We start from the raw sequence: 17,471 nt of genomic DNA on the forward strand, positions 1-17,471 counted from the left end.
TACAAAGTCCTCTACCACTATAGATGGAGGAGACGAGGTAGCTAGAGCAGACGAAAAACGATTTTGCATACCCCTAGCAATCAACTCTAGAGACTCGGAGATTATTTCTTCTTCTTCTTCTTCTTCTTCTTCTTCTTCTTCTTCTTCTTCTTCTTCTTCTTCTTCTTCTTCTTCTCCTCCTCCTCCTCCTCCTCCTCCTCCTCCTCCTCCTCCTCCTTTGGTTTGCGCACTGAGAGGAAAGAAGGCGGGAACGTCTGCTGCCTCAGAAGCAGTCCGCAAGGGTATAGAACAAATGCGCCGTCCATCAGAACCTTTCTTGTCTGCCGTCTGCCTCAGGCATGGCGCCCGCGAAAGCGCAATTGCCTGGCCGCCGCCTATTAGGGTTTTGCCTCCTCCCGTCGCTGCCGCCGTTTCTTCATCCCTCCTTCAGTCTTCAGTTGCGTCTGCACGCTTTTGTGAGCCACAATACACGACAACAATTCCATTCAATGGCGTTTCCTACTTCGTTTTTTACACATTTATCTTGATTCCGATTGCCTTGACTCCCAATCGCGACCAATCGCCCTGAGCGACTACGCTGCCTTGCGGAGAGAAGGAATAGAACACGAGTAAAGGGAACAGGCTTGAAACTATGAAATCAAAGACGGCGCTGCGCCCCGTGTCTGATGTAGGCCGAGGCCCAGAAATATTCTTATCGATATGCGAAGAGGCTGCTTAAAGAGATTAGTTTGAAACAGTCAAATGTACGATGCCGTACATACTAGTACATGTATACGCGACCAAGGTTCGGTTGGAACTACCGGGACGAAAACGTGGTTCCGACTCTCATTTTTCAGCTTCCCTGACCCCCATCTTTGGCAAAATGAATGAATGAATGAATGAATGAATTCATTCATTCATTCATTCATTCATTCATTCATTCATTCATTCATTTAATTGCCACGCATGCCTTCGTGCCAAAGTTCTCCTTTCGACGTCTGAAAAAAGCCTTGATTTTTTTTTACATTTTCCACTGCCGTTTTGATAGTTATATTGCCACGCCCGTTTTTTAAATTTTATTTATTTTAGTTTATGCTCGTTAGCACGCGAATTCGCCTCACTGTTCAGGCACATCTGCCTCTACGGCAGTGCGATTAAAAATTGCTCCGCAGGTATTGCGTGCCTAAGATCGCGAAGGTGGTGTACAATCGGCGCACGTTTCCAGAGGTGGAGCGATAGCCTAGTGCGTGCGTCGCTCCGTCATTTCACGTGACAGGTGAACGAGATATAGGGAGCGTGACAGTACGTGAGTGGAACAAGTGTAGGCCAGCCCCGGAGAACTTTGACTCTAGGAAGTGTCGCCGCCTGTCTGTCAAAGTAGTTTGCTTTAGAAGACGAAGAAATGAAAACGAAGAAAGGGACGTAAACACAATGTAGCAGTCAAGTCGTTTTTGATAAGTATCGCCAGGGAAGGCCATATAGCTTTCGCCTTATAAGCATGTAAGCGGACTTAAGTTCCGCGGGAAATTTTTACATAATCGGATTGAATGCAGTGAGCAGTCGCAGGCAAAAGGTCTGCGCTCAAAATTTCGTCGAAGCACTGAAGTCTCATTACTTGGCTTGAATGCGAAAACATTGTTAGCGACACATACTTAAGACGTGTGCAACTTTATGCGACTTGGGTTGGGCAACGACACTTATGGAATAGCAGCAAGCTTTGGGCGTTTCGCTCTCTTAGCTACACTTTTCGTCTCCTCCGACTCGGCCTTTTTTGGCGCACTTGCGTGAACGACCGCAAGTAACCCAATTAGTGGCATGCCCGAAGTGGAAGCTACTTTTATCACGAGTCCTGGGGCTTCGTTGTCATGTAAAGCACACGCTGTTCATGTCCCAATTTATCTCTTTTTTTTTTTTGAAGGCGCGTGGAATTTTGGGGTCATCCGCCACTCACAACTCCGGTTTTTTCTTCCCATAGGTCACATAATGCTTTCGCTTTGAAAAAAGAGCAGCCTGTCTAAATTGCGAGGATGCTCTCCGACGCGCACATTACCACCAAGTTTGTACGAAACCGGCTGGATTGCCTGGCTTAACGAACGTTTATGAGCACTTCGGTACGCCACCTAATAAGGACATAAAAGGTTACAACGTGGGAGGTGATTAAGATGGTGGGAAGGCGGTTACTTAGGTCGCCTTAGGGCACAATGTTACTAGCGTTATACAATATCTGAGGAATTGAAGAATTTACTGTGTCCACGGAAAAAAAACTGTGGTTGATTCCTCTTCATAGGAATCAGTAAAACGCGAAAGTGGAATATGGAGCGACATCTGCAGCTGAGCATGGATTGCGGGTCGGTGGCTCTCTTGTGGGTGTGCTTGGCGAGCGACGTCCTGCTGGCAGGTCGCTTCGGCAAAGGTGTACTGGAGTCATTTCCGTGACGGATATGACTTCAGTGAAATCTTGGGGTATCGCGACATAAAACAATTTCGTGTTAAAATATAAAACCTGAAAACGAACAACCCTACGTATAACGCACTGATGATGATGATTGCTATTGGTTTCCTCTTTGTAGCGGGGTGATGACATGTCATCTTACCAAAAAGGACTAATATACCCATGTTTTACACTCTTGGTTTAATACTAGCGCTGCTTAGGGCAGGCACAAAAAGCTTATTAGGAACAAAACACTTTTTTTTCCTGTTACAGGTGGTAACTGTCCTAGGCAAGATTCCCCTCTCTGCTTTTCGTCCACCAGCATTCTAATCTTCTCTTCGTCCCCTCGACAGCCTTGAAGTTAATTTCCTCTCTGATACCCTTAAATCCTAGGGCTTCTGGAAGCCCAATATTCCCTTCATGTAGATTTGGATGGATACCCTCACATTCTAACACTATGTGCCGCATAGTTTGTTTCTTTTCCGCAGACCGTGCATGCCCCATCATTTTGTGAATACTTCCCCACAAAACACTTAGTACGCAGGCAACCTGCTCTAGCCTTAAAAAGCAAAGCACTGCCCTGGGAATTATCGTAAAAATTTTCCTTTCTGATGTTCAATTTTTCAGCCCTGTACATCTCTAACGACGTTTTAGCTTCCATTTTTCCCCTCCATTTATTCGTTTCAATCTGCCTTGCCTCTTTTTTGGTTACCTTGGCTGTTTTGGATTCTCCACTATTCTTTCCGTATTTCATCGTTAGCCTTCTAGTCTTTCTTAACCACTGTGTGTCCACGCTTTTCAAGTATAGTGTCAAGTCTCGAGGCCGTTTATTGCAGAAATCAGAAAAGAATCCAGCCGCTGGCTGCGGCTAGAACATGGCGTCGGTGGTGGTGGTGGTGGCCCAAAAAATGGCGCATACCCACTTAGGGGGATTGGCCAAGAAGAGTTATGTTTTCATTACAATCAATCAAGCGAGGCAAAATAATGGAGCAGAAGAAAGAATTTGGTCTAGATTAATGTAAGAGAGAGAGAGAGAGAACACGAGAAAAAAAACACAGAGAGAAGAATAGGAAAACTATAGTAAAAGTCAGCCTAATCGGAATGTTTTTAACACTGCAGACGAGCTGTCTCCGAAATGAAGGAGTGGATGGCGTTGCACACGTCCCTATGGCATCGGCCCAGCCTAGTCCCCCCAAACTATAAAAACACCGGTACAGTTAAAGGCAGTCCAAGACGTAGCAGGGGAATCTCCAGCAGCCTTCTCCGATGGTTAGAAAATCGGCGGCAAAAAAGAAAGAAATGCTCTTCGGATTCAATTTCTTGGCAAAAGTGGCACAAAGGGGTGGTTATCAGATTTGCCCTGTATAAATACCGATTAAGTGGTGGCACACCACAACGAAAAGTTATCAATACTTCGCACAAGCGAGTTTGGCATAAACTTCTCTCCCAGCGGTACCTGAGGTGTTCAAGTTCAGGAGAAGTGTTCAGACCATGGTCGGAGGTATCTTGATTGAACAGGTGTCAGTCAGCTGCACGCTCTGGCGCACCGGGACTTCGTCTTCGTCTTTCGTGGGCACGTGCACCCTAGCCCGGTACATAGCGTACCGATATATAACATATAGGTACCTAAAAACCGTAGCTGCCCACCTTCGTTGATCCATTGCTCTCATCCTCATCTCAAACCTCATCTCAAACCTCATCTCAACCTCATCTCATTTAGTACTGATGATGATGATGATGATTGCTATTGGTTTCCCCTTTGAAACGGGGTGATTACATGTCATCTTACCAAAAAAGGACTAATATAACCATGTTTTACACACTTCGTTTAATACTAGCGCTGCTTAGGGCAGGCACTAAAGCTTATTAGGCCCGAAATACTTTCTTTTCCCTGTTACAGGTGGTAACTGTCCTAGGCAATATTCCCCTCTCTGCTTTTCGTCCACCAGCATTCTAATCTTCTTTTCGTCCCATCGACAGCCTTGAAGTTAATTTCCTCTCTGATACCCTTAAATCCTAGGGCTTCTGGAAGCCCAATATTCCCTTCATGTAGATTTGGATGGATACCCTCACATTCTAACACTATGTGCCGCATAGTTTCTGTTTCTTTTCCGCAGGCCACACATACCCCATCATTTTGTGAATACTTCCCCACAAAACTCTTAGTTAGCAGGCAACCTGCTCTAGCCTCAAAAAGCAAAGCACTGCCCTGGGAATTATCGTAGAAATTTTCCTTTCTGATGTTCATTTTCTCAGCCCTGTACATCTCTAACGACGTTTTAGCTTCCATTTTTTCCCTGCATTTATTCGTTTCAATCTGCCTTGCCCCTTTTTTGGTTACCTTGGCTGTTTCCGATTCTCCACTGTTCTTTCCGTATTTCATCGTTAGCCTTCTAGTCTTTCTTAACCACTGCGTGTCCACGCTTTTCAAATATAGGTACCTAAAAACCTTAGCTGCCCACCTTCGTTGATCCATTGCCCTCAACCTCATCTCAAAGCATATTTTACTCTGAGCTTCTCTAACTTCAAACGACGCCCAGCCCATATCTCCCTGAACTGCTTCGTTAGTTGTTTTTCCATGCACGCCTAAGGCCAAACGTCCTACCGTTCTCTGGTTTACTTCAAGGCCTGATAGAACGTCTGATTTTAAGCAGAGTACAGCATTCGCACACGTGAGACCCGGAACCATTACTCCTTTTCACATTCCTCTTAATACTTCATATTTGTTATACCCCCGCAGAGCTTTATGCTTCATTATAGCTGCGTTTCGCTTTCCCTTAACCTTAAGTTGCTCCTCGTGAGTACTTAAGTAGTTATCCCCTTCGTTTATCCACACTCCCAAATATTTATATTGCTTCACTCTAGGTAATTCGCCATGCTACTTAGTACTAAAGGTTGCTTCCCCGCAAGAAGACCCTGTGTGCAGGGGTGCACCCTTTACAGACCGCTTGCTTCGTTGTACTGGCGCCACTTCCGTCACAGATATGACGTCAGCGAAATCTACGTGTATCCGGGAATAAAACACTTTCGTGTTAAAAACCAAAGCCCCTTTCCTAAGAGAAAGATGGTTGGAAGACGAAGCTTTCCCCCACGCAGCCTGAGTCAAAGTCCAAAATCCAAACTGCTTTGAAAGAGAGATCGAAGAAGAGGAGGAGGCGTTGCCGCCACGTGCCAGTAATCGCGAGCACGCGATTACTGATTTTCGTCAGGCGTCCATCCGCTGGATATCACAGACGGAACTGTGTCGCATTTCACTGTCCCTACTTTTGCTGGCAGCGCTCCTTGCAGTATGAGCGAAAGCTTGAGCGACGTCACCCTGGCGCGCAAGTCCCGAAACCGCCCCAGGGCACACGGTGCAGGCTTCGGCAAGGCAGCGGTAACGGCCGTCCTTGGAACTCTAGCCATCATTGGCGTATGCTGCATCGCCGTTATGCTCACGTTCATCCTGGGAGGCGGGAGTATGGACGATTTGACCAATGGCAGCGACACATCACTGGTGGTCACTTCCGCGTCACTGGCTCCAACCCTACGTAAGAGCGCCGCCGCACGCCCGCAGCCTGCGGCAGTAGACCACCATCCGCTGATTCACCCGATCGAGCCCGCTTCGCTGTCGGCGAATAAGCTTCGAGCAGTCTTGCCGAAACGAAAGTCCGGACAAAACAAGCCGAAGACGGCAAGCCCGACGCTCCTTCCGAGGAACGCTAGCTCCGAGGAAGAAATCAGGAGCGTAGCCGACGACGCCAGCACAGACTCTGCCGCGGCACTGAACAGCACTGCCGGATTGACCGAGCAAGAGTTGGAATTCGCAGGTGGCGAGGAGGATTACTACGCCGCTGAGGCGGCGGCCTTTAATGGTTCCCAATCTGGCGGCGAGGATAACGCGAGAGAGCGCGCGGCGGACGTAACCTTGCAGAGGGAATCGTCAACAAGTCTGTTGGGCACCTCTCCTACATTGCCCGAAAGAACTTCGTCCGGAGCGGAGCCTGAAGCAGCGTCCTCCATCGCGATGGGCAGCCCAATACGCCCTGTTGAGCAGGACAACGACATGGGCTTGGCCATCGACGAGGAAACGAAACCAGGCGTTGGCTCGTCGTGGACGCTCTTCTGCTTCTACGACGACCGAAGCAGCATTCGTTCCCCTGGCTTCTCCGTGTACGATTTCCCCGTCCAGCTGTGCACGGACGTCGTCTTCTGCTGCGTAGACGTGAGTTCCAAGGGAGAGCTGGTGGTCAGCAAACACCTGGAGACCTTCCTGCGTGTCCTGGGCGACGAGTTCCTGCCGAAGAGGCGCCTGCACGTGGCGCTGGGCGGCCACCGCGTGCTGGTGCACCACCTGGATCTGGCGCTGCAGAACACGGCGCGCCTGGCGACGCAGCTGTCCCACGGTGCACGGAAACTGGGCGCCGGCGGCTTGGCTGTCTACCTCGAGGACCTCGAGCCGCTGAAGTACGCCTTCCGCGTGCACGACCTCGTCATGGCCGTGCGGGACGTGTCCGTGGTGGTGGTGCTGCCGCGCGACCTTCACCAGCAGGTCCGGTACTACCACACCGAGATCTACGCCAATACCAAGGACATGCTGGTCATCACACCGCCCTCGCAAGGCTACGGCAAGAGGCTGCGGCCGTCCTTCGCCACCTGCCCGCACCCACGCCGCAGCGCCCACGAAGGCGCCTCCCTCGAGTTCATCTACCAGCTCTCGAAGACACTCATCTCGCCATCGGCGGACGCCGTAGACTACGAGGTTGGCGCAGCGTCTTCCGGCGGTGAGGAGCAGGCGGAGCCACCTCGATTCCTCATCGGGGTCTCCTTGGGCGGCCTCAAATTCCAGTTGAAGAACCGGAGCAGTCACGAGTTCGGCTCACCGGCCACGTTCATTCGCAACGTGCCGTACCACGAGATCTGCAGGCAGTCCTGGCGCACGTGGCACGACAACGTAAGCGAGTGCCTCGTGGCATGGGACGGCGACCGTGGCTGGATGTCTTCGTTGGGACCCCGCAGCGTCGGTTTCTCGACTGAGATGGTGAACGGGCTGGCCGTGTTTGACGTAGACTACGACGACCACAGCGGCGCTTGCGGCCACAAGTTCCCCGTCCTGAGAGCACTGCGCTCCGCGTTGCGGGCTCGAGCACGGCCGAAGGAGACGTAAAACATCTGCACCTGTAGATTCGTGTTTTTTGCACACGACCGCTTCGAGGAACGTTGTAAATATTATTAAAACGATGAGACATATGTACACAGAAACGCTTTATGCTTAATTTGCCGTAGTAATGATCAATACAATGAAAGCTCTGCCCGCGATTGTGATATGCCATTGCGTTAGCGCACCCACGATTTCTTTCTGCGCCCTTGAAGGTTATGGGGAGGGGGGCGCTTGTTGGATCGAAGCGTTAGATATCGGGGAGTAATTTTCAGTAGCGAAGCATCACCAGCGCGTATACCGCAACTGCTGCATTTTGGTATTTTGGAAGAGTATATGCAAAAGCCCTCGCCGTCAACACTCGACCCCGAGTAATGCACGAGTGTATCGGGCCCGGCCTTTTACTATAGAGTGTGGTGGCCATGAGGTGGTCCGTGTCCTCAAGGGCGTAGTCCAGTAAGCTTCAAAGGCTTAAATTACATCGGAAGTGGCCTTCCACTACAGCATTAGCACCTGTTACGAGATGCAGTTACCGGTTAACCCTGCCACAGTATCCCCATTTGCTACGATATAGCCTTGTCGTTGTTGCCGCGAAAGCTACCAAAGATGGACAGTGCACTCATGATTGTCCGCATTTCGCCGAGCATGAGGATGCATATCGCCAGGATACAATTTGACACCTTTTCATCCTGAAAGTGGGATGCAACGGTGTCAAATTATTCGCGAAATCATTTTGCCGACACCGAAATTGTCAGTGCCTGACTATGGTCATCCCTCGTTTTTTTCGATCACACTCTATGCATGAAGGAGGAACCCACGAGAAAACAAAAAAATAGCAGTGGCTTAGCTCGGCTATGCCAGAATATACGTAGTGTGAGCTAAGGTTCAGCTGGTTATTCTCAGCTTTCTTGGTTGTCCAGGATTAGTTTGATTATCATACTTACTGCTGCTTCAATGAGACACACACACGGTATACGCATGACACATGTATATTTATCAACGCGGTTCCGGTGCAGCGTCACCAATCGCCCCAGAGCTAAGCTAGTTCCATAGGCGCACGCCGGTGTTGTTGTTGTTGTTGTTGTTGTTGTTCCACGTCTTATGGTGCTTACCCACGCGGGGGATTGACCAGTAATCGAGCAAGAAGGGGGCTAATTCGCCCGCTCACAACTTAAAAGTAGATACCTGTCCGTTGGCATCCCGTAACAGCACGAGATTAGAAGGAAGAATTGGCTAAAAACTGAAAGGTGCGGTTGAATTTGAGAAAACATATCAGTAATAACAAAGGCTAACAGGGCAGACGCCTGGTCTCGGACACACGTGCATGAATGGCTGCAGCCACCCCTCTGTGACAATATCCCAGTGATGTGGCCCCTAGTGACAGAAGTACGGGCATGGAGATAGGAAGTCCAATTCGTTGTAATGCCCTGATAAGGTCACGTTGTCTGATCGTTGAAAAACCACGGCAATGTAATAAGAACTGATCTAGTGTCGTGCCAACGAATCAGCCTCTTCATTAAGGATTAAACCTTTGTGCCCGGAAACCCAAATGAGGCAGATGTCCGGCAAATGGGAAGGCACCAGAAAGTTGAATGCACGGATCAGGGGTGAATTTTTAGACGATGCCAAAGCGAAACAGACCGATAGAGAGTCAGTAATTATAACTATATTCGAGTGCCGCGGAGGAACTTCTTTAAAGCCAGTATTACCGCTAGGAACTCAGCTTGAAATATTGGAGTGAAGTCTGGTAACCACAGCGAGACTGCCCAGTTAAGCTGTGGACTAAAAATGCCCACACCTGCCCTCTCCTCACGTTACGATGCATCAGTTGCCACAATTACGCAACCATTAAATCTTGCCAAATGGTCGTTCAGGATTTCTGTAAGTAGACTTTACGAAAGCATTTTGGCGTTATTGGAAAAAAATATTATGAAAAGTTAAAGGCGCTGGAGGGACCTCACAGGGCATTTGCATTACTATGGGAATGTTGATTTTCAATGCAGAAAGTAATGCCTGGGCGTAAACACACTGAGGACGAATGTGCCGAGGCCACCAAGAGTTGAAAAACAGTGCGGGCCGAGCAACCAGCAACGAAAGAAATCGCCTTTGTGGCGATTCAAAAATCCTCATAAAAATCAGCCCAGTTAAGAGTTGGAACCGCGACTCTAGACGCGGCATGCGTGCCTCCAGATACAAGATGTTATTGGCCACGCACCTTGGGAGTCCGAGGCACAACCTTAGGGCACGGAGCTCCAATATACTAAGCTGGTTGCGTTTGTAAAGAAAGGGCTGAGCCAGAAAAGAGTACGCAGCACGTATGGGACGCATGTACCCCTAGTAAACGAAAAGTAGTGTGTCCCTTCTCATTCCAAGGCTCCTGTTGCTGATTCTCCGCAGCAATCCAAGTGCCCGTTCTCCTTTTGTCTCGATGTGGTTTATATGGGGGCGCCAATCCAGTGTACTATCATAAATGACACCCAACGTCCTTCAAGGAAGCCACCTGAGGGATAGTCTCCTCCCGACAAGTCAGGCATAGGCTCACCGGAGCGGATACCGGGAACACGAGGACGGCACACTTATTGACATTGATGCTCAATTTTATGTTTGCCATCCACCTTTCGAATGAACACAAATAGGCTTGTAACGTTTGATACAGGACATGAATGTCTTGAGCCGCAGAAAAAAATGTTATATCGTCTGCGTAAACGTAGGTGCAAATTTCCTGGTTTATTGGAATGGAACTCAATAATATACTATTAAATAGTATGGGGGAGAGGACCGATCCTTGAGGGACGCCCCTTGTCTGAGATATCTTAAAACCATTTTGTGAGCAAAAGAACTTACGATCACTTAAAAATTGCTGAATACCTGAACGGATGTACTGGGGTAACCCACATTGCGTAAGTTTGGCTATCAGGACACTATATTCCACGCTGTCATACGCTTTCGCAACATCCAAGGTGACAAGGGCGCGTACTTGTTTATTTCTGCGCGCGAACTGGATACGGCCAAGTCAACATGTGCTGACCAAATGGAGCAACCCGGACGGAAGCCAATTTGGTGTGGGCTAAGTATATTATTACTAGACAGAAACCGGATTAAACGTCCGCGCAAAATTCTCTCTATCGATTTCCCCATGTTGCTTGTCAGTGCGATTGGGCGAACATTGTCCGGAACAGTACCTAGGCTGGGTTTTTTTAGAAGGGGGACAACTTTTGCAATTCTCCAATCTGCCGAAATCCGTGATTCCTCCAATGAAGCATGTACGATATTTAACAAATCGTTAGGAGACTCTTCAGACAGTAGCTTTGTCGCGGGAGTAGAGACACCATCGGGCCCTGGGGAGGCTCCCGGCAGCCGCATAACCACTTTCCCTAGCTCTTCCCTAGCATAAACACTTTCCCTACCCCCAATCAATCAATTCGGATTGTAGGGTTTAACGCGCCGACGCAACGCTGGCGATGAGGCGCGCCGTAGTGGAGGGCTCCGGATTAATTTTGACCACCTGGGGATCTTTAACGTGCGCCGAAATCTCGTACACACGGGCGTTTTTGCTTTTCGCCTCCATCAGAAAAGCGGCCGCCGCGGCCGGGAATCGAACCCACGACCTCGTGCTCAGCAGCGCAACGCCTTAGCCCAATCAATCAATCAATCAAATGGACCGTAGTAAAAAATAATCATATGTAAAAACACAATTTATTTTTGCGCAAAGAAGTCCGTGATGGCTGTTTGTTCCTGCGCAGTGCAGACTTGATGAGGACGGTGTCAGTGGCGGTCCCAGGGGGGGGGGCGAAGGGGGCGATCGCCCCCCCCCCCCCCCCCCCCCCCCCCAAAAAAAAGGTCCTCAGCTTCCTATTTTTAGTTTTTTCAAGTATTCCACTTGCGCGAGGTTAAATCCCACTTGTGCGAGGCCGCAAACGTGTTGCGACCGTCAGAAATGCGGGCTCTAGCCAGCCGTTGCACCGCCTAAGGGGCGCCAAAAACCACTCTGTCGCTAAGTGATTTGTGCGTTCACACGGCATACGCGCACACGCCTGCATGGTTATCACCTCCTCCGCAGAATTGGCGCAAGAAGGGGAGCGGTTCTTTATTCGCCCCCCCCCCCTTACCTCCCCCCAAAAATTCGCCCCCCCCTCCCAAAACCAATCTCTGGGACCGCTACTGGACGGTGTCCAGTTCATTTAGAGCAGCCGCGTGTTCTTCGCCGAGGCCCTTGGCGTAAACAAGTTGTTTAAGGTTCTCTTTGTAGCCCATTGCAACAAGCTCGTTTATAGGCGCACGCTCAGAAGTTTCGCCGTCATCCGCGTCCGATTCTTCCGCATCGCTCCTGCCCCGCTCTTAATTAACAATGCTTTCGTCCGTGCCCGGTTTCGCAGTGTCAGCATCTTCATCGGCACAAACGAAATCGTCCCAGCCGAGGTCATGACCCCGCGCCTGCCTTGCCTCTGCAACACGGTCGAACTCGCTCAGCCACTCCGCGAATAAATCGCGCGTCATCTACGCCTTAGAGTTGTGCCAGTAGCGCACGGGCACATAGCTCCTAAAGCAACGCGGCTTCTTCGATTTTCCGCTGACGAATAGCGCGCGCCCGTCGCTGCCATCCATGTCAGTGCACAGAAGTGCTGTGACGCGCACTTTGCTATATGCTTCCCGCCAGTGCATGTGTCGCCCTTCATGGCGTGCGTTTTATCCGGCAACATCTGGTAAAATAACGCAGTTTCATCCGCGTTATAGACGTCACGCTCTCGCACTAGTAGCTTGAAATAACTACCCCGTTCACCCGGTTTGCCTGCGAGGAGGTTCGGGAAAGCGATTTGCGCCGGCAAAGCTGGGCAGAGACCGTCATTTCAATCCACATCGCGGCGCCGGCCGTTCGCTGAAACCGATCGGCAGGGCTCAAAGACGTTCGTTGTACGTGGGATTTTATGCGATTGAAATTACGTATATTTTGACGGTCACGCGGGTTTTGTTCGTTATAAGCGAAAGTTTGTTTTAAGTGACGCCGTTATATGTGGGCTCGACTGTATATCCCTTATAGGAAGACTGGCCAAGATTGCGGTGACCACCCGGAAATTTTAAAAAAAGAATCCAAGAAAATGCCGAATGTTTTTCTGTGCATGCCTAGCGGCGAGTGCCCAGCGTCTCCGGTGCACGGTTGTCAACCCAAGCATACCCACTTAAGAAGATTGGCCAAGACTGCCCTCCCCCCCCCCCCCCCCCCAGAAAAAAACAAAAACAAAATAACTCCAGCGTTCATTCTAATTATGGCCCTTGCTCGGAACGATAAAGACACGTCACAGCGTACGCCCCTCGAAGGTGATGTCCAATGATTCTTTTTTTTTTTATTCAAAAGTTTCACTTATAGCAACAATGATGGAGTAAAGGTCGTTGAGGCAGCGAAAAAGAAGCAAATCGGCTGCAATCGGGGATAGAAACCTTCGTGATGGTCGTGAAGGTTGTGTACAGCTACTCTACCTTCAAGTCTTACGCATTAGTGTGAGCTTCCTTCATGTTTTATTATTATTTTTAAAGTGCGGAGCCCTGTAGGAGTCCGGCTTCTCATCGTAGCTGGTCCGGGGTCACGGTACCTATAGCCGCCGCAGTCATGCGGCGTCACACTCCCAAACGGAGGCTTCGAAAATATCGCCGCTTCCCCTGGTCGGGATCGAGCCTTCGCGCTACTTACGAAACCGATGTCAATCCCATTGCGCCACACAGGCACGCGGTACTCATATATGCGAAGTGTTGGATGTGGTTTTCGCGCTAAGCCATTGGTAGGCCGCAAATAAGTACACAACAATATAAAATAAGAAAAAAGTCACGAATGGACGCATTAATTACCCCAAAATAATGACAACTCAGTCCCGTGTTTTATAGGCCTTTTCAGCGGCTGTGGTGCCTTCTCTCGACTACTTTCGCTATCAACGACAGGCTGCTCCGCACGCGAGAGATTTTACGTTCAGTGGAACTGCTTTAATTTCTTGAAATATTACACGGACGGCACTGCGATTGCAATAGTAGTAGCAAGCATTGACAGTGTTTCAGCATAAAAAAAATCAAGTTAAAACAGGTGTTAGGAACCCGCTCCATGATTACGTTAAAAAGATTTTTTTTTTGCATTTATCACACTAATTTATGCCATTGTCCGTTTACGCCCGTGGAAACAACTGCTAATTATTTCGGTTTATATATTTTGATGAATATCTAACATGATGCAGTCACACTCAACATATCTGAAGAAGATAAGGTGCTAATTAAATTGCTGCCATAGTGTTATAGTATCACCTCCGAGGTAGAGCTGTTTAAAGTCAAGCTTACAGCATATAAGTATAGTTGAACCTGTACTGACGCATACGGCATTACGATCTGCGATACTATAGTTCATATCACAAGTTAGCTGCAGCACTGTGGAGGCTACATTGTTATCAATAGTGCGCCTACTGAGGGTGCCTAATCCGCCATGAAGGGGGTCCTGAAAGGACACTCCCTTCTCCCCTCTCGGCAAGTGGCACCGCACGGCCCCGGCCAACACCACGGTGTTGCCCCGGCGCCTTTTGTCGCTTCCTTAGGCTAGTTAGGCGCCCTGAGGGGGACAACAATGTAGCCTCCACAGTGCTGCAGCTAGCTTGTGAGATGAACATAGCTCTAAAACGCGCGCACGCACGCACGCACGCACAAAAACAACACGTTCACTACATAATTCGAAGAATAGTTAAAAGCATCATCTATGGTATACAGCACTATAGATACTGAAGGAAAATGTCAAACGCTGGGCATATTGCCAGTGAGAGTACTTTCTACTTATGCAGTGTTGAAAAGTAGCTGTTGACGAAAGAATTTAAAGTTATTGTAAGAAGTATAGCGCTGAGCCAAACCGAGAGATGCGTAAAACCCCACGAAAATCCTGGAACTCATATTATGTCCATGTTCGAGTCACTCAAGCGCGAAACAAAATTCAACTGAACCGAAAGGGAAAAAGTGGTGTGCGGTTTCTGTAAACACTGAACAGCTAGTTCCACTTGCAACTGACTTACGCTAAATTATTTATCAGATTTGTATTTTCAACTAATTGTTGATGTTCATACTCCCACATATATCTCTGTGCAGTCGTGAAGTACGAAGCTGTTCAGATGGGACTGAGTCCTTCTCGTGTATAGGCTACTTTAGTGTTGATGTATTTGTCTGATAAAATCTTCTGCAACAATTCACGACTTTTTTGTATGTGACATTTTTTAAAGCTCGAAATTTGTACTATTTATGAAGGAAATAATTTCGAGCGAGAGGGTGCTCCTTTTTGTGTTTTAACACGCTATGTTGAGCGTATATACATAAACAAAAACTTTATATACCGTCCCTCCTTAAAGAAGGCTGAGGAAAGGCGAAATCTTTCTCGCATCGAAACTGCGTCAAAAGTGCGTCGAAATCTTCGCTAAAATTGCGTCCAGTGTTCGCTGAAGGTGCGTCCAATCGATCGCCGACTTTTCAAAGGCCCAAATCGCGAACGAAGAACAAGCCCATGCGAAAATTTCGCGCTCACTAAGTAAGCGCCTCTACGAACGGTCTAAATGCACAGCGATGCGTGGTTTATGAGACAAAGGTATACACTATTGTACTCCTCCTCCATGATCTATGCGTGTATTTCCTTTTTCGTGATTAACGAGGTACCGGTTTTGACGCAACGGAGGCCCGTTTCCGCGCACGCGCTCATGGCTTTTCGGTCAATTAACCTACCGTTCTATGGGGAAATGCATGAGTTTTTCCACAGGACGCCATTGCTCCCGCCAAGAAAGCCTTCGCTTTAAAAATACTCACCGTTGCTACCTCTTTTGTAATGTGAATTTATGTGTTTTTCATCAGCTGTCATGGCCTAACCACCAACAATTTCAACTTACACAAAGGAATGCACATAAACGAGTGAGTTTTTCTTCTTTTCTAATGGCGTCATGTGAAGGACGGGTACAGAACCCACGAATTTATCTTTCCGTCACATTTACGGGCAAATTCACGGGTTAAAATTTTCATGTGAACCGCTTCGTCACTGCACCCAAGGCAATACCATGCCAAACGCTGATACAGTGAAAGCTCGTTCATTCGGATCTCACGGGACCGGGAAAAATGTCCGAATTATCCGAATGCCGAATTAATGAATGAACAGGAAAAACAACATTAAAATCACGTTGGAGAAGCATACCTTTATTTGCTGAAGTATTTTGTAATAATCGTCTGCTTTTTCGCGCACATTCCGGCTGAGATTACAATTTTTCTTAACTCTTCCAAGTGGCCAACAGCACGTAAACTGTCGGAACTGCTCAGGCAAACGTCCTCCATATATGAAAAGTGCCCCCTAGACTTTTCGTGAGGTGAGATGAGGTCGCGGCTGCACCTCCTCGCATGACTCTTCATCAGAATAGTGGTCTTCCTGGGCGCCCGCGACATTATTAATAATTTCTTCATCGGTCAGGAGACCAGCATAAGTCCGAATTAAGCGGTGCGGGGCCGAATTCTGACGAATTAACGAAGGTTTGGTCCCATAGACTAACATGCGCTTTGGCCGGGACCAATTGAGCCGTCCGAATTATCCGAACTTTCCGAATTAACGGGTGGCGAATTAACGAGCTTTTACTTATCGTGTTTCGGATAGGACGTAAAGTCCGAATTGGGCCCAATATTAAAGAAAAGAAAGAACAAAGCAGCACCAACCCGGGGATTTTTTTTTTTTTTTTGCGCTCAACAGAAAGTTTTCCCGACATGATAAAGCACTGCTTTAGTACCCTAACTCAGCCAACAATTCCTAAAAAGTAATAAGCGTTGTACATTCGACACACGAATAAAACGTCGAATAACGATCAAACGGATTTATGATTGATTAATTGTAGGGTTTAACGCGCCGACGCAACGCAGACGATGAGTCGCGTCGTAGTGGAGGGCTCCGGATTAATTTTGACCACCGAGCGGAATATCGTACACACGGGCGTTTTTGCTTTTCTCCTCAATCAGAAAAGCGGCCGCCGCGGCCGGGAATCGAACCCGCGACCTTGTGCTCAGTAGCGCAACGCCTTAGCTAGAGCCACTAAATAAGCTACGAAACTTCATCTGGTGGATCTAGCCTTAGCCACTGAGCCACCGCGGCGGGTAAACGGCTTACAAGTTTTGGTGCCCTACCTGTAACTAAAATCATGATAAAAAAGTATTTCTTCACGCAGGCCTCGATATTTGCCTACATGTCTATAAAAATCGCTCTTTCTCGCTAATTTTGCAAAAAAAAAGAGAAAAAAAAAATTAAGAGCATTTTTATTCGGTGACCCACTTTTCGCAACGAGTGGCTGGGAGCCTCAGTTGTTTCCGACATCAAATAAGTGAGCCAACCCACGAGTACGGATAAATTCTGGAAAAATAAAATCATGATCAAAAGGTCTCACCTCCCATTTCTCCCGCTGGTTCCTGGAAACCGTAAACTTGGAGACTTTGGTTTCGTGGTCCATTCCGGGCAGTAGCGTGGGAGCACTGTAGCATACGTAAACGCTCTTTTCCTTCGGGAATTCCGGGTCCAAAACAAAACTCAGCAGTCCGCGTTCATCTGCTGGCTCATTAGACGTTATAATTTTATCTGTGATATTCAAAAACACATTAACTTTATCATTACTGAAACCACGCAGGGACATTTGTACAACAGTACCTCGGTGTTCCCCTACGAGAACATCTTGGTCGCTGTTGGGCAAATGGGCCACAGTTACTGGATGCCTAACGCCCCATAACAATTTTTCGAGGCCGTAACATTGTTCCGACCTGATAAACACCACGTTTTCGAACAGAGCCAAGACAGAAAATAACTTCGCCGCACGCATTTCGAAGCCAAACGGTGCTCAAACTTCCCCGTCGACGGAACTTTCGCGCCTGAAAGCGGGCTTTCTAGTGAGCATATCG

General features: G+C 48.3%; 1 protein-coding gene across 1 annotated transcript in view; it reads right to left on the bottom strand.

Moving 5' to 3' along the window:
• Nucleotides 1–17,446, bottom strand: part of LOC144174673 (HHIP-like protein 1) — a 65,426-nt gene extending 47,980 nt beyond the window's left edge. Inside the window, exon 1 of the mRNA XM_077703472.1 lies at nucleotides 16,967–17,446. Coding sequence (XP_077559598.1) covers nucleotides 16,967–17,392 — 426 coding nt within the window. The 5' untranslated portion in view covers nucleotides 17,393–17,446. The remainder of the gene's footprint in view (nucleotides 1–16,966) is intronic.
• Between the last annotated feature and the right edge of the window lie 25 nt (nucleotides 17,447–17,471).

The sequence above is a fragment of the Haemaphysalis longicornis genome, unplaced genomic scaffold (assembly GCF_048455015.1).
Source record: "Haemaphysalis longicornis isolate Haplotype H1 unplaced genomic scaffold, Haemaphysalis longicornis Haplotype H1 scaffold_3, whole genome shotgun sequence".
Lineage (NCBI taxonomy): Eukaryota > Metazoa > Arthropoda > Arachnida > Ixodida > Ixodidae > Haemaphysalis > Haemaphysalis longicornis.